This window comes from Myotis lucifugus, unplaced genomic scaffold, assembly GCF_000147115.1.
Source record: "Myotis lucifugus unplaced genomic scaffold, Myoluc2.0 scaffold_342, whole genome shotgun sequence".
Lineage (NCBI taxonomy): Eukaryota > Metazoa > Chordata > Mammalia > Chiroptera > Vespertilionidae > Myotis > Myotis lucifugus.
This window is the reverse complement of record NW_005871390.1, coordinates 47,936-65,261: the sequence shown is the minus strand read 5'-3', so window position 1 is coordinate 65,261 and position 17,326 is coordinate 47,936. Positions and strand designations below refer to the sequence as shown.

The following is a 17,326-nucleotide window of genomic DNA, read 5'->3' as shown; positions in this document are numbered from 1 at the left end:
GGGTCACTGGTGACGTGGGCTCCCACCCCTGCTCTCCTCCCTGGCACCTTTCCCCGGAGAGGGTGTAGAGATCAGAGAGGGGGGAGGGGGAGGGAAGGGCTCAGAGAGGGAAGGAGCTGGAAAAAGGGTGGGGGCTCCGAGAAGGGGAGCCAAGACCTGGAACAGGAATTGAGGGAGAGGGGTTCAGAAGTGGGGAGGTGCCCAGAGAGAATGGTGGTCAGGAGAGGCGTCTGGGGACCGTAGCCTGCCCCTGCTGGCTGACACCCAGCGGCCTCTTCCCGGCTCCCTCTTATCAGGGCCACAGTCATCACCAGAACTTGGGTGGCAGCCACAGCCCAACGTCCACACCGTTGCCCTGGCATCCCCTCCGGGGGACAGTGACCTGAGCCTCTATCGATTCCCCATCCCCGGCTCCCCAGCCAGACGGCCTGGGCTCTGGCCCCTGCTCTGCTGACCGGCTGTGTGACCCTGGGCAAGTGGCTCCCCATCTCTGGGTCTGGCATGGCAAGTGGCATCCAGGCACAAGACAGGCAACCCGGGTTGGGTCAGACTGGCAGGGGATGGGCCGCTCCGTCCTCCCTCTGCCTCAGCAGGTCCGCCGGTGGGGGCAGCACGGAGGGCCCAAGTGCAGTCCCGGCCACAATTGTTTCAGTGACTCATGCTTCAGGGCACATGGGAGTGGGGAACTGGGCGCCCAGGCTGAGCCCCCTCACAGGCCACCCTGGCCAGGCAGGAGGCTATTTTCAGAGCCTCGGTCATAGGTGAAACCTGAGGTCATCCCCTTCCCCCAGCACCCCGTGGCCGGAGACGGCTCAAAGGGAGATGAAGCCCGGAGCGGGGAGGGTGAGCCGGTCAGGGGGTACCACGAGCATCCAGGTCTGGAGGGGGCACCGAGCCCAGCCACACCCACCTGGAACGCAAACCAGGAGCCCAGAGCAGCTGTTTCTGTCTCCGAGACCCAGCCTGGCAGAGAGCAGGCTGTTTGAGAAAGGGGCCTGGTGGCCTTCTCGGGGTGAGGGGCCTGGGTTCTCACACAGGCTCTGAGAGTGGGACCCAGGCCAGGTCTCCGCCCCGCTCTGAGCCTCCGTTTCCCCATCACGCTATGGACAGCAAAGCCTCGGGCCTTTTCCTGCCCCTTGGAAGACTGTAAGCAACCAAAGTATTGTAGCAATGTCCATAATAATAGCAATAGCTAACGCAGCCTTTGAGAGCTGGGCAGATAATGGGGTTCATAAGCCAGGAAGAGATCTCACCCCATTCAAGAAGCCTGGCATGGTCCTGGCAAGAGTAGGACCGATGTTTCTCTTCTGTCTTCCTTTCTCCTTGAGTGTCTCACTCCTGGAGACAGACACCAGGTCCCGGATGTTCTGCAGGCTGTTTCTCTTGCTAGAAAATGGAGAGAAGGATGCCGTCTTCATATCCCCTTAGAAGGGGCTGCGGCTTCCCATGTGGCTCTCTGAGGGGCCCTACTGGGGTTGCTGCTTTGGTGGAGAAAGTCAGATGGGTGTGGGGGTCTGGTCCCAGCCCCTCATGACTGGGTCCCCGCTTGGAGTCTCTGTTTCCTCGTTGTGGGCCCAGCAACACTAATTAGGCACAATGGGAGGGAGGTGTTGAAGTCATGGCTCTGGCCCGGTCTCAGCCTCCCCAGACTCAGTTTTTCCATCTGTGGAATGGGTCTGTGGGGAGGGGGAGGTGAGCTGACCCCCAGGGCCCCTCTCTCTAGCTCTGAACCTCCATGGCTGAGCTCCCCTGTCCAGTGTATTCTGACCTGTGTCTCCGGCCTCAGCGTTCCTGGCCCCTTCAATGGGTCTGTGCAGGAGCCCCCACCAGCAGCCCCTGACATCCAGGGGTCCTAGTCGGGCCTGTGGGCCTCAGCCAGCCCTGTCTGTACATGTGTTCTTCAGAAACAGCCCCTTGCCCTCATTTTCCCACCAGTGCCAAGGGCCAGTAGAGGCCGCCTGGACCCCCACCTGGTGTCAGCTTCCTCTGCTGAGCAGTGGGTCTGAGGAAGGAGCCCCAAGCGTTATTCTCCAAGCCTGGTTTTTCCTGCAGTCATTGAGGACCCACTGTGTGCTCGGCCCTGCTCTCAACAGTAGAGCTCACACTGCAGCCCGGGACCCGATGCCAGCCACCAGTTTTTGTCAATAAAGTTTTATTGGAATACCGCTCTGCCGTCATTTACATCTTACCTAGGTGGCACTTACAGTGTAGAGTGGAATAGTGGCAACTAAAATATTCACTATCTGTTCTTATGGTACTTTCAAGTCCCAGTTCTAGAAGGCAGAGAATGGATCCATGACATCCTCACTCTCCCGACCTCAGTTTTCCCATCCGTACAATGGGTCCCCATCAGTCTCCACCTGGAACCCTCAGCTTGTCCTGTTTTGGGTTTAAGACAGTTTTTCATGAATGTCTTTCTTTTTTAAAATATATTTTTATTGATCTCAGAGAGGAAGGGAGAGGGAGAGAGAGATGCAAACATCAGTGATGAGAGAGAATCATTGATCGGCTGCCTCCTGTACACCCCACACTGGGGATTGAGCCCGCAACCCAGGCATGTGCCTTGACAGGAATCCAACCATGACCTCCTGGTTCATAGGTTGATGCTCAACCACTGAGCCATGCTGGCCGGGCCATGAATACCTTTCTTGGCCGGGGCTTCCCATCTAATCCAAGCCTCAGTTTCCCCATGTGGGCACTGAGTTCTCACCTGTCCCCCAGGAACTTCTGCTGGGCCCCTCAGCTTTCCCCAGGAGGTGGAGTGGTCTGCAGTGGTCCCCTGCCCCTCCCCCTCTGCCTACTGAGTTTGCTTGGGGGTTCCTGAGCCTGAGTCTTCTGGTCCAGGCAGTGGGTCTCAGGTGCCCAGCGCCTCCTGACCTCCTGCCTTTCCCGCCCGCAGGATGAGTTCCACCCGTTCATCGAGGCGCTGCTGCCTCACGTGCGCGCCTTCGCCTACACCTGGTTCAACCTGCAGGCGCGGAAGCGCAAGTACTTCAAGAAGCACGAGAAGCGGATGTCCAAGGACGAGGAGCGCGCGGTGAAGGACGAGCTGCTGGGCGAGAAGGCCGAGGTGAAGCAGAAGTGGGCGTCGCGGCTGCTGGCCAAGCTGCGCAAGGACATCCGGCCCGAGTGCCGCGAGGACTTCGTGCTGGCCATCACCGGCAAGAAGGCGCCGGGCTGCGTGCTCTCCAACCCCGACCAGAAGGGCAAGATGCGCCGCATCGACTGCCTGCGCCAGGCCGACAAGGTGTGGCGGCTGGACCTGGTCATGGTCATCCTCTTCAAGGGCATCCCCCTGGAGAGCACCGACGGCGAGCGCCTGGTCAAGGCGGCGCAGTGCGGCCACCCGGTGCTCTGCGTGCAGCCGCACCACATCGGAGTGGCCGTCAAGGAGCTCGACCTCTACCTGGCCTACTTCGTGCGCGAGAGAGGTGAGCTGAGAGGAGGTGGGGTGCACCGCTGTGCCAGGGAGAAGGTGGGCTCATGCCAGGCCAAAGGGAGGAGGCAGCAGATGTGAGGTCTGATGTGGGAGGGGGGTCCAGGCACAGTCCGAGGGAGGAGGCAGCCTCCGCACTGTTGAATCGGGGAGTTGGCCTTCGCAAGGTCAGCGGGAGAAGGCTGCCATGCGCTGTGAGGGTGAGGTGGGCGCAATGGAGTCTAAGGGGAGAAGTGGGCCTACAAGGGGGTTCAAGGGGACAGGCTCACTCGATGTGAAGGTCTGAGGGAGGGAGATCTGATTCAAGGAGAGTGTGATGGGAAAGCAGGTACGTCCTGAGAACCTGAAGGTGGAGGCCTTGATGTCTGAGGGAGCTGGCGTGCCCTTGGCGTCTCAGGAGATGAGACTCTGTCCCAGGTCTGATGGGCACAATATGGCCTTTGGGGACAGGAATGAGGACAGGAGAGTGACTGATGGGAGACAGGTGGTTGATGAACAATCTGATTGTTGGGGGAAGCTGGGAGAGTGCTGGGGCTGCGCGCTGCGAACACTGGTTGATTGACTCTCAGACCTCCAGCGGAGGCCCAACAGGGCACACGTTTGTGCTGTGAGTGGGAAGCTTGGGTGCTGTGTGACTTTGGCCAGGTCACCACCCTCTCTGGTCCCCAGTGCCCCCGGCTCTGGCCCTTTCAGCTGGGTGTTTGCTGGTTCTGTGGTCAGATGCCTGAGGTTGAGACCAGCAGGGATTTTGAGGGTGAAGACAGTCCGTGGCAGCTTCCTGGAAGAGGAGGTGTGGCTGAGCTAAGTTCTGCAGGATGGCTGGGCAGTGGCGGCCGTGAAGGTGTCACCGTGGCCGGCAGCCTAGGCAGAGATGTGGAGGCCAGATATTGGTCCAGCCTCTTGAGGTCACAGGTGCCGGTGGCCAAAGCCAGGGCCGCTGCTTCCTGTCTGTGTGTCTGTGTTCCACATGCAGCCCCGGCGTGACTTTGGCTGTCTCACAGTTCTGTGCCTCAGTCTCCCCGCTCTGTACAATGGGAGAAGGGCCATGCCGACTCCTAGCAATGGTATCAGGATCAGATGAGTCTGTGGAGCTCCGGGTCTCCAGGGTGTGTAGGAGGGAGAGCCAGACAGAATTTCCCAGTTTTGACCTTGATTCCTTGACCTTGACCCCATCGGCCCCTTGCCCTACCCGCACCAATTAGTAGCAAGCCCATGGGGGCAGCAGTGAAGCAGGGTTGGCGGGGTGTGGAGGCAGAGAAGTGGAGGAGGTGACTGTCTCAGGCAGAGGGCAGGGGGCAGGGACTGCCTTGGCTCATTACCATGCAGGTCCAGGTCTCCCCCTCCACATTCATCCTCGCCACCCAGCCCCACCCCCACCTCCTCTGAGCTGAGCTGATAAAATTTTGAAGCAGAGTTTTCTGCCAGCGTCAGCACAATCTCCAGGCGCCTCCCCTCCCCCACCAGACCCCCTCCCCCCCTCAGTTCAGCAGGCGAGCTAGGCCTCCAGGCCTCCCCAGACACCTTCAAGCCCCACTTCTAGCCGTTGTCGGCCAGTCTGGTCAACCTCCTTGAATGAGGGCCAGGAAAGGTCAAGGCTACCAGCCTCCCCTGCTTCCAGCCGACTCCATTATCCCAGGGGAATCCCTGCTCACACTGGACCCAGCTGACCCGGCCCCAGCTGGCCTGCAGTGGGGGTGGTGTATGAGAACTGGGCCTGGATTCCGGCCCTAACTCAGCTGCCTGCTGCTGGGTGACCCAGGACAAGTCACTTGACTTCTCTGTGCCTCGTTTTCTTGTCTATAAAATGGGAAGCTCGAAAATAACTGCCTGTAGGAACAGGGTGCTCTCATAGTGGTTGAAGACAAGGCCCAGGCACAGAGCTAGGGCTCCACGGATGGTTATTGTACATCCTCATTACGATTGCGATTTCCCACCTCCAGGCCTTGGCCCATGCTGTTCCCTCTGCCTGGAATGCCTTTCCCATATGGAAAACTCCTACTTATGCTTCAAAACGCCAACTCCTAGCCCCACTTTCTCTGTTAGGCATTGTTTTCTGACAACTTAGCAATTCTTTTCCGTCTTTCCAGCAGCCCCACGAGTAGAAATCATTATGGTACCTATTTCACAGAAAAGGAAACAGAAGCTCAAAGACAGGACTGCCCAAGGTCACACAGCCAAGAAAGGGGAGAAGTGGGACTTGGATGTAGGCAGCTTCGGAGCTGACACCCCCTCCAGCCTGCCACCCTCAATGGCAGAAAGGGCTGAAGGGAAATTGTGATTTGCAATATGGGCAGCCAGTCATCACGGCTTGGCCACCCCCAGGCTGGTCTGTGTTCCAGGCTTCCAGCAGCCAAGGCCTCATCCAAGGTCCCGGGGCCGAGGCTGCCCCAGGACCCCCTGCTGAGCCTCGGCTCCCTGCCATTTTCCCCAGGACGCTTGTCCTTGTTCTCGGCCAGGCAGATGTCAGTCTAATGGCAGAGAGAACTGGTAGCACCTCCCTGCTCCCACCCTGTGGGTTCCCAGGCTGGAGGGGGCCCCAGCATAGGCCAGAGCACAGTGTGCGCCTTACTCCGCCTGACTGGAGGCGCGGGATTGATGAGGGGTAAGGATGGGCCTCCGTTGGCCTCTGGAGGGGCTCAGGGTGGATGATGAGGGGAGCACCCACTGTACAGCTGAAAGGAGGTGCCACCCCCAACATCAGGAGTGGGGCCTCAGAACCAACAGAAACACACACACACACACAGATGCAGACAGAAACACGGAAAGACAGATGGACCCAGAGACATGGAGAGACACAGAGACTCGGAGGCACCACACAGGCCTGCCCTCTCAGCCCTTCCCTGTCCTTGGACAAAGCCCGCCCGCGCCACCCCCCCCAACCTCTCCACCTCTCCCCAAGGGTGTCAGGTGGACTTGTGGGGCCACACCCCAAAGGGGAATCCCAGGCCTCCACCCTGGGGTTTATTTTGGGGGATGTAGGGGTGGAGACCAGCGATGAGAAGGTTCCTTCAGTACTGGGCTGTTAGAGCCTAGGGTACCTCTTGAACCCAAATTTGGCTGCCCCAGGCGTCCATCTGGCGCCACCATGGCCATGAGCCTGGTTCCAGGGAGGGCAGCGTGTGCCCCAGGGCCAGCCTAGGGGACAGCTGCAGGGCCTGTAATGAGGGGTGATGAGAGCTTCCCCTTGGGACATTGGGGGCTGCCTGCTACCTGAGTGCACTTTGGGTGGGAGGTGCCCTGAGCAGGGGATGCAGAAGCTGACAGTTCACAGTTCAATGAAAAAGAATGTGATGTCAGGGAAACAGCGGGGGAGGGGCCGGTGGGTGCACTCTGGACAGGAAGGAACTCTTAGAGGAGGTCACCTTTGAGATGAAGCCCGAAGGAGATGGAGGCATGGAGGGATTGAGTGAGAGTGCACCAGGCAGGGGCACAGCCAGTGCAAAGGCCCTGGGGCTGGAATGGCCCAGAGGGTGCAGGCATTGTTGGAGAGGGAGGTGATGAGGGTGCTGGGGAGGCCAGGAGCTGTGAGCCTGCCGCTCTTCAACCTGCCTTGCATTTGGGAAGGTGCCTGGAGGAAACAGGGCCCAGAGAGGGAAGCCGCCTGCCCAACCCTGAAGCCCAGCCAGGCCTCCCTGCCCCCTCTGGCGGCTTGAGAAACCTGAGGCTGGTGGGGCACAGTGCCAGGGGTGGGCAGGGGAGGGGCTGCAGGCCTGCCGGCTCCAGGCAGCTGCCAGCCCGCCCCAGCCACCAGCCCAGCTGGTGCCATTTGCTGACGCTGCCATGGGCCAGCCTCCTGCTCCCGCCTTGTGCGGTGCCAGCCTCCCTGAATGGCGCTGTGGGCAGGGGCCAGTTTGGGAAGCTCTCAGTGGAGAGGGACTGCCCAGGGTGCCCCAAGGAGGAGACAGGAAAAACTGGGGGGATCCCCAACTCCTCCTGGATGGAACTAGGAAGCAGTAATAACAACAAAGTTAATAGGAACTGTGAGCACATATTGAGTGCCACTGTGTGCCCAGTTCTGGGCCCATTCCACTCTCAACTGGTTTAATTCTCTCCCCATCCCTGGGAGCGAGGGAACTCCTCCCGATTCCCATGAGGAAACAGAGTCCAGAGATGGTCAGACACTTGCCCAAAGTCACACAGCTTGTAAGAGGCAGAGCAGAATTACAACCCATGGATTTTGAGTCCTCAAAACCCCTAAAAGAAAAAAACTAAAAAACACTTTTGAGATTATCAGGTGGGACCCACACCCTCCCAGTGGTACAGATGATAAAAAGGGCAGGCCCTGAGTACATAGTGAATAAAGGAGCCATATTATTAAGTACCTGCTGCCCTGGCTATTTTGGCCCAGTGGATAGAGTGTCGGCCTGCGGGCTGAAGGATCCCCGGTTTGATTCCAGTCAAGGGCACGTACCTTGGTTACAGGCCTCGATTGCCTGCTTGATCCCGGGCCCTGGTGTGGGCATGTGCGGAAGGCAACCGATTGATGTGTCTCTCTCATATTGATGCTTCTCTCTCTCTGTCTCTCTGTGTCTCTCTCTCCCTTCCACTCTCTCTAAAAATCCTTGGGTGAGCTCACAATTAACAACAACAAAAGTACCTGCTGTGCCCAAACCTGGGTGCCAAGGTCTCCATAAAGGGCATTGAGGGCTGGAGTGAGGGGACCTCGCTCAGCCACAGCTCTGCCCCCGGCTGGCTGTGTGATTAAGACAAAGCCCTGTCTCTCTGGTCTAGATGGACGGGAGCTGAGGGCAGGAGGGAAGGGCCTGTGGGCCACAGAGCGAAGCAAGCCAGCCCCTGATTGAGGTTCCCCTGTCTTCTGGTCCCTGTTATTTAAAAAAAAATTTCAGAGAGGCAGGGAGAGGGAAATAGAAACGTCAATGATGAGAGAGAATCATTGATTGGCTGCCTCCTGCATGCCCCCCACTGGGGATGGAGCCCACAACCTGGGCATGTGCCCTTGACCAGGAGTTGAATCGTGACCTCCTAGTTCATAGGTGGACGCTCAACCACTGAGCACACCGGCCGGGCTCTGGTCCCTGATCATCTTCATGGCAACACTGGGTGCTGTGCTGGGGAGACAAAAGGTGGATGGAGGGTGCCTGAGGGTGCCTGTTTCTTTTATAATGGATACAATTCGTGCTGTGCTTGCCCCAGGCTGTGTGAGGCGTATCCCCTTTCTGAGCTTCAGTTTTTCCATCTGTAAAGTGGGGTGAATACAAACTGTCCACTGAATTGAGGAATTGGAGTAAGCGATTCCCGAAAAGCACACAAGAGGCCCTGAATGAGTGCTCAGTCCCTTCCTGGACCCTCTGCCCAGCCACAGGAGGCAGTGGGAAGACCTCAGCTCTGCTCAGAGACTCAGCCATTCTGCCCACAGTGAACGCACTGGGGCCACATGACCCAGGACGGGCACCTTGTCGCCCCTCCAAGCCTCTGGGTGGTGAAGGGCTGAGGGGCGCCTGGCAGCCTGGATTTTCCCAGGCCCGGGCAGCCAGGTGTGCCAGCCGCCTGTCTGCACGGGGAAGGTGGCTGCATGAGTGTGAAGGCCCAGACACCAGCTGATGGTATATTTATAGCAACGGTGGGAGGCCGCTGGGCTCATGGTGATGGTGGCCAAGAGGGACTGACAGGTGAGGATGCTGCTAACACAGCAGGCCCAAGGCCCACATTGGAGCTGCACAGTGTTGGGAACTTAGGGGCATATGAGTGGACTTCATGCCACTGAACTGTGCACTTAAAAATTGTGAAAGTGGCAAGTTTTTTATTTATCACGACTGTCCCGCAGATTTTAAAGTTATTTGTTGTTAATAAAAATAATTAATAGTGATGCTTTCTATATGTATAATGATAAATAATTCATAAATGTAATATCAGTGTTGGTCATACAATAATAGTTACTATGATCACAACCATTGCCATCCTCCTACTGTGGTTCTAGGCCCAGCTCTGCCCTCTTGCCCACTGGGCAGCCGTGGGCACGTTAGTGCCCATGTCTGAGCTCCTCCTTTGTAGAGCCAGCACAGGCAGTATTCAGTGAAGGGGGCCCAGGTAGCATCTGAGACAGTGGTTCTCAACCTTCCTAATGCCGCGACCCTTTAATACAGCTCTTCATGTTGTGGTGACCCCCAACCATAAAATTACTTTCGTTGCTACTTCATAACTGTAATGTTGCTACTGTTATGAATCGTAATGTAAATATCTGACATGCAGGATGTATTTTCATTGTTACAAATTCAACATAATTAAAGCATAGTGATTAATCACAAAAACAATATGTAATTATATAGGTGTTTTCCGATGGTCTTAGGCGACCCCTGTGAAAGGGTCGTTCGACCCCCAAATGGGTCGCGACCCACAGGTTGAGAACCGCTGATCTGAGAGAAAGAAGCCTCTTAGCACACAGTGAGCGCTTAGACATGGAGCTCTTGGTGAGTAGGTCCTCGCCCTGCGGGCACCCTGCACACGCCAGGGCAAGGCTGCCGAGGCAGCGCATGAGGGTGCCTTGTCCACACAGGCAGGGCCCGGCCCTCGGAGGAGCCAGCAGAAGCGGAAGGCATCGCATTGCACCTGTGGCGGCCATCCTGGCATGACAGCGCTGCAGTTGGTACCCTGGCCCGGTGCCCAGGGAGCTAGGGGTGGCTGAGGGCAACTAGGGACATCTCCCAGCCGCCCCTCCCCAGCCAGCTGTCGGGCCAGCCCCTCTCCCTCAGCTGGGTGTGGGCAGGAAGTCACAGATGGTCCGAGTTGGTGACGGATAAAGGAGGGGGCACTTGGGGACACATGGCTGTCTTGTCCACATGGGGAAACTGAGGCCCAGAGAGGGGTGGGGCACTGCTCAGGTTACCCAGTAAGGGCCCTTCTCTGGTCCATTCAGACCCATCTTCAGTTCCAGGCCAACTTGTGAGGTGCCAGGGCAGGGAAAGGAGGGACCCTCATATCTCAGAGTAAATGCAAGTCAGGAAGGGGTTTCAGGACTGGGGCTTGGGAGACTATAGGATGCCAGAGCTGAGATGGCTTCTGGATCCTCCAGGGGGCAGGTTCTGGAATTTCCAGAGCTGGGGTCTTCACCCTCCGGGTGATTCTAGATGAGTTTCAGAACAGCACAGCCCAGCAGAAATACATAAATTATGGACCACATAATTAAACATTTTCCTGGTATCTAATACTTACAGGTATCAACCTACAGGGCAAATTAATTTTCACAATTTCTTCTATTTAACCCAGGACATCCAAAATCGTGCCATTTTGACACATAATCGATGTGAAGCAGTTACTGAGATGTTTTACATTCTTTTTTTGTCCCGAGCCTGTGAAATTCGACATGTGTTCCGCGCTCACATTTCCATTCCAGCTGGCACATTTCAGGCATTCGGTCTGACGTATGGCGTGCTGGGCAGCTCGGCTCTAGAACATCTGAATTCTAGAGTATTCCCAGGCAGACCTCAGAGCTCCCAAGTTATGGGGATGCAAGGAGTGGGTTCTAGAAGGTCTCACCTGGGGCTTTCCGTCATCAGCACTGCGGACCCCCTGGGGGGCTGTCCTGGGCACTGTGGGGCGGGGGGTAAGCAGCATTCCTAGCTTGATGTCAGGCGCATCCTCCAACACTAACCACCAAAAATATCTCCAGACATCACCCCGGGTCCTTGGGGAGCAGCTTCACCCCAGTGAGAACCACTGCGCTACGGGGAAGCCTTGGAATTCTTCGAAGTTAGGTAATTTTGCCACCCAAGAAACGGTGCCAGCATCCCGCACGCTGGTTCCTTGATCTAGAATTCCTCAAGTGTATTCTTGGCCGTCCAGGAGCAGGGTCCGGAATTTTTACTTACCCACGGCCGAGCTCCAGAGTTTTGTGAGTTGGGTTCTAGACCCTCCTGGGGTGGGTTCTAGCATTCTTCACGGAGAATCTTCACAGCAGCTGGGAACAGCTCTCACGTCTCCCAAGCAGGGTTCTCGAGACTATGGGGACAGATTCTAAAGCTCCCAGCTCCGTCACCAGTGGTCTAATCCAGTATTGGTCTTACTAATATCCAAGAAACCCTCAAGTGTGTTCTGGACCATTGACGGCTGGTTGCAGAATTCCTTACGCTGAGTTTTTGTGCGCCCAAGGTCGGACTCTGGGATTGTCTTGAGCTGGTTTCTAGAACATCCAGGGGGCAAGTCCTAGAATTCTCAGAGTCGGGGATCCAGAAAGTTCAGGTCAGAGTTGAATAAGCCTGTCCTCAGACATTGGTGACTGAGCAGAATATTCCAGAAAAGATGCCTTCAGAGGGGGAAGGAGGTGGGTTTTAGTGTCTCTGGCTGAGGCGGTCGTGGGGCAGCCAGCTGGATGGGAGCCCCCGTGTGGCTCGAGGTGTTTGGGAGCAGATGGTGGGGATATGTGGCTGTGAGAACCTGGAACAAGAGTGGAGACTTTATTTAATCCCTAGTAAATGTCTGTTGTTCACTGGATGTGGGACATGGACCCTGGCTGTGTTTCCAGAGGTTGTTGTGGGGCCGTGTGCGCTTAGTAGGTCCTCAGTTGAAGGCAGTAACTCTAATAGATGGTGACATCTGGCAGGAGGCAGGGGTTGTCTGCCTGTGTGTTTTGGGTGCTGGGGGCGCTTACAGGGGAACTGCAGGCATATTGAGGGCTTACCTAATTAAACCCTCAGTAAATGTCAGGAATTATGTGCACCGTTTTATTTCACCTTAATTCCACCGCGGTGGGGATTATCATTAACTGCATTTAACAGATGGGGAAATTGAGGCCCAGAGAGGCAAAGCCACTGGCCCAAGATTGCACAGCTAAAAGGCAGTCAATATTCGAACCCAGGTCCGGCATCTCTGACGGCCCACAATATTCCACCAGGAAGGGGCTGCTTGGGGTGCCTCCCCTGATGTCCCCGGAATCCCCGTTTGGGCCTAGACTTCAGCTGGACAAGGAACACCTTTGGGGGCTGGAGCCTAACTAGGGGTTGGGCGAGCCTCAGACCCTCAACCTGGGGGGACCAGAGCGGCAGAGGTGCAGCCTGGGCAGCTGTTCCCCTGTCTGTCTCTCTGTCTCTGGGTCTCTCTGTCTCTTTGTTTCTCTCCGAGTCTCTGTCTCTGCTCTTCCCACCCCTAGTCTCTCCCTGCCTTTGTCAGTCTCCTCCCTGCCTCCCACCCCAGGCCAGCCTGTGGGCTGCCCGGAGGCAGCAGCAGCAGCTGAATGGGCCCCTTGTTCCTGACCACACCCGCCCCTTGGGGTCACCCCAGGACAAGCCCTGGCAGCCTGCTGCCTTAAAGGGCCAGCATCCAGAGAGAAGGGGGAGGAGAGGGACCGCCTCCACTCCCCAGCCCCACACCTCCCAAAGAGGGAAGCATTAATGTGCGTGGTGGGGAGGGAGGGCACCATACCCAAGCAGGGGACGCGGTCAGAGGGGTGGACCCCAGGCAGGGGACGCCTGCTAGGGGAGAAGACGGTGCGCGCATGGCAGGGCTTGGGCTTGACCTTGGGCATCCCTTCTCCCCGCTGTGCCTGGGTTTCCTCATCTGTGTCTGGGGCTCCTTGTGCCCACCCTCAGGGTTTGGGGGGCAGATAGAATAGTATCTGGGCCAGGACTTGGTACACGGTCGGCATTCTCCCCGCACCCATTGTGCAGTGATACTGCACCTGCTGCCTGGGCATCTTGTGAGCAGCATTCGCCTGCCCCGTGGACAGGGCGTTCACTTCGCCTTCCTCCGTGCCTCAGTTTCCTCAAGTGTAGAATGAGTTCCACCAGCAAGGATGAAGCCAGCTGACAGAATTAAAACGGTGTTCGAGCAGGGCCCACCACCAAGGTTAAGGTTCCATTACTGAGGGCCTGTTGCACACCAGGCCTTGCTGAGAAAGGTCCTATTCGCAGCCCTGTTTTAGAGAGAGTAAGGCTCGGGCTGAGGCTACACGGCCGATTTCACCCCAACTCTGCCACCTCCACCCTCCACGCTGGGCTGTGCAGCTCCATGCTGCTTACTTGCCTTCTCTGGGCCTCAGTTTCACCGTCAGAGCAATGGGAATAGCCCTGTCCACTTGCACACACTAGAAGCCTTTCACTTTCTCCCGCCCAGAGGGTGCTGTGTCTGGGGGTCAGGGCATCCCCGGGGCCGAGCTGCACCTAGCGGCCACTCTGGGTGGCCACGGCTCTCCTGCGCCTTAGGCCAGCCCCACAGACAGTCCGGGACAGGTTGCTGGGACAGGTTGCTGCCGGATGGACAAGCCTGTTCCCTGCTTTCTTATGTAATCAGGTTATGCAAGGGCAGCTGGCCTGCTTACATAAAGGGAGGCGGGCCAGGGCCCAGCTGGGGAAGGGGAGGCTCTTAAAGGGACCCGGGTCCCCCGAGTCTCCCTTTTAGGGCCCTGCATAAACGCTGGCCAATTCTGTGCTCATCGATGCCATCATTGTCATCATTATTATTATTGTCATTGATGTTGTTTATTGTCACACTATTTTTGCCCACGGGCAGTGCGTTGGTCGAGTAGGGCACAAAGTCCTGGCTTGGTCCACTCTTGCTCTGATGCTCAGTTAATCCCTCCTCTCCCTGAGTACCAGTTTCCCCATCTGGGCGATGGGAGATGCCAGTGAAGAAAGGCAGTGGGGCATAGTGGGGGGTCTTGCCCCTGCCAACTGCTCACCATGTGACCTCAGGCAAGTGGCATCCCTCTCTGGGCCTCAGTTTCCCCATCTGTAAATACTCCTTCCTCATGGGGCTGCTGAAGGAGACACGAGTGAAACCACGCAGAGGGGTTAGGACAGCATTGCGCACACATGCTCAGCGCTCAGCCAATTGCACTGCTTTGTTGTCAATAAATATTTATTAAGCACTTACTGTGCCAAGCACTTTTCTAGGTCCTGGGGACACCACCGTGAACTCCACAGACAAAAACCCAGCCCTCATGGGGCGCACAGTCTGTTGTGGGAAACGGACAAAGAGCAAGAAATAAACAAAGAATAAGAAACTAGTACCAGTTCATAAGGGCTACGGAGAAATATAAAGGAAGGCAAGGGAACAGAGCGGGGGCCTATTTTGGGGGAGGTCTGTCTGCGGATTTGACATTTGAGCTGAGAGTTGAGGGGTGAGGAGGAAGCAGTTGTGTGAAGAACTAGGGGAAGGACATTCCAGGCAGAGGGCACAGCCCATGCAAAGGCCCTGGGGCAGAATCCATCTTGACATATTGGAGGAACAGCGAGGAAGCCCCTGTGGCTGGAGCAGAGTGAGCAAGGGGGACAGAGGAAGTTATGTGAGGGTAGAGAGGTGAAGGGGCGAGGGAGGACTGGGGCTCTTACCTGGAGGGAAGTGGGCGCCTGGAAGGCCTTGGGCAGACGAGGGACTGACCTAACCCAGGGGCTCACAGGCGCCCTCTAGCCACAGCCGAAAGGGTGGACTCTAGGGGGCGGGGATGGCAGTTCAGAGACAGGCTGAGGCCCTGCCCTGATTCAGGCCAGTGATGATGGGGGCCTGCCGGGCAGAGGCACATTTCAGAGGTCTGAGAATCCATTGCGATTGTCAACCTGGCCCTAGTGGGAACGTGCAAGTTAGTCACTCGATTCATGCAACTCCTTCTGAGGCTGGCACTGCCCTCCTGCCTCTGGCCCCCGCCTCCGTCTGTAGCAGCACCTGCCTGGGAATATGCAAGAAGGGAAGGAGCAAAGCAAGGACATGGCACCCCAGACACACCCAGGGACACTCCTGGAATCAGAACACTGTTAGCGGGCAAGTTGGGATGTGGTGCCCAGGCCGCCTGCGGGACTCTGGGCAGGCCGGATGGGCAACTGCCAGCTGCCCAGCCCTGAGCTGGGTGTCTCACCTGCACAGGCACTGTTTTCCCATTTTTATTCCCAGTCTTGCCAGGTGGACTTGGGCCAGCTGCTGCCCCACCCTGTGCCTCTGTGTCCCCCTCTGTGGAGTCGGAGTGAGAGTCTGTAATTGTTCATCTAGCAAACAGTAGGTGCCAAATCAGTGATTAGCAGCAATAAGGCAGGAGGCTGGCGGGGAGGTAGCTCCCTGGCATGGGAACACACAATACTCACTGGGTGACTGACTTCCCCTCTCTGAGCCCGTTTTGTTCCTGTAAAATGGGGACCACACCCACAGAGCCCCTATGGTACCGAACCAAATTCCTGCTCAGAAAGGTGTCTAGGCTGGCGTTTTGCAGTCTCAGTCCCATGGGACAGCTGGGGAAACTAAGACCCAGAGAGAGCCAGAGACTGGCCTGGAGTCACACAGCCAGTCAGGGACAAAGAAAGGCATGAGCACCCTTGCCACATGGTTCTTATACCCAAGAAACAAGAAGAACAGATGGCCTGGCTCCAAGATGTTCATTGTGCCTCAGTTTCCAAATCCATGAAATGGGCACATGGCTGGGTCGGTAGGAATCTCTGGACATCTGGGAAAAAGCTGCAAGGGTTTATCTGGCCAGCCTGCAGACCATCTTCCTGGGGTACTGGGGAGACATTTGAGGGAGGCCACCCCCCCCCCAGTTTTCCTTTGGCATTGGCAGAAGAGGAGAAAGCAGATTCCTGGGGGCTTCCAGGTTAATGGGGCTCCTTCTGTATCCAAGCCCTTCGGCACAGGAACGAACTGCAGCCCCCGTCTGGCTCTGGGGAAGCAGGCCTGGCCTTACCTGCCCAGTAGAAGGGCTGGAGCTGGCCCCACCTCAGACCTTTGTGCACCTCTCAGTCTGTCAGACCCAGACACATTAGCGAGCCAGCTGTCTCTGTACGCACTCAGACCAATTGCTTAACTTCCACAGGGCTTCATCTGCCCCGCTGTGGCTCTGTATGTAGGTCCCGGGATTGTGTGTAGGTCTGGCATATAAGTGCTCAAGAAATGAAAGTGATTGTTACTATTATTTTCATACACTAGTCTCTCTCCCCACAAGCCCATTCTGTGCCTGGCAAACTCCTACTTATACATCAGTGCCCCAACTTGAATGTCCCCTCCTTCAGGAAGTCTTCCTCCTCCCCCAGGCCAGGTTCCCGTCCCTTCCTCGGGCTCCTCCCGCCACAACTCCTTCCCTTTGATATCCAGGACCTGGAGCAGTTGGGTCACCTTCTCAAAAGAGGATTTCTGCTGATTCTCAAAGGACCACGGGGATGGAGATGGGCAGTGCCTGGGCCTGTTGTCAGAAATCCCTTATGTCACCATTGCTTGGAGTCTACATCTCCCTAAACCTGGTCTTTCCCTCTGAATATCCCCCGATTTTTCCATCGTTCCTCAGATTCCTTTGTCCCACACGCATTTATTTTGCACATATGGTATGCCAGGCCGTATCAGACTGATCCAGATGAGCATGTGCTGGTACCTACTGTGTGCTCGGTTCTGCTGAGAACCGCACTGGTCTTCCTGCCTCTGATGCCCGCCATGCGCAGGCATTCATTACCGAGCACTGACTGCCCTGCTCCCGGAGCAGGGTTGGGGGGCTGGGCCCTCTAGTGTCAGCCTCCCCGTGCGAGGCGGCCGGTTAACCACGTGGGCACGGGGACCCCAGCAGCCGGGCTCCAACCCCACATCCTCCCGGACCCTGCGTCTCCCCCCGTGAAGCGTCCAGCGAGCTCAGGTGTGTGCTTTCTGCAGAGAGAGAAACCGAGGCACGGAGCGGGTGGCCGTGCATCACTCCCCCTGCCCCTCAAGCGAAATGGGGCTGGGACCCCCCTGCGATGCCAGGCCCGGAGGCAGGGCTTGCCCGAAGCCACGCCGCACCGCTGCCCGTAGCCCTGCCCGCCCCCCCTCCCCCGTGGCCGTGGCCGTGACCGGCTGCGGCCTCCTGGGGCCGCTGGCCAGTGACCTGACCCCCGGAACGTCAGGACGGGGAGCTGGGCAGAGGCCGGCGGTTCCGCTTCCGCCGCCGCGGCCACTGCGGGCACCGCGGCTTCCGGTCCCCCCTCCGCCCCC

The 17,326-nt window shown here is 57.3% G+C and overlaps 1 protein-coding gene across 1 annotated transcript in view; it reads left to right on the top strand.

Moving 5' to 3' along the window:
- The first annotated feature begins 1,102 nt into the window (after positions 1 to 1,102).
- Positions 1,103 to 17,326, top strand: part of NFIC (nuclear factor I C) — a 44,593-nt gene continuing 28,369 nt past the window's right edge. The window contains exons 1-2 of the mRNA XM_023764676.1: positions 1,103 to 1,146; positions 2,845 to 3,431. Coding sequence (XP_023620444.1) covers positions 1,103 to 1,146; positions 2,845 to 3,431 — 631 coding nt within the window. The remainder of the gene's footprint in view (positions 1,147 to 2,844; positions 3,432 to 17,326) is intronic.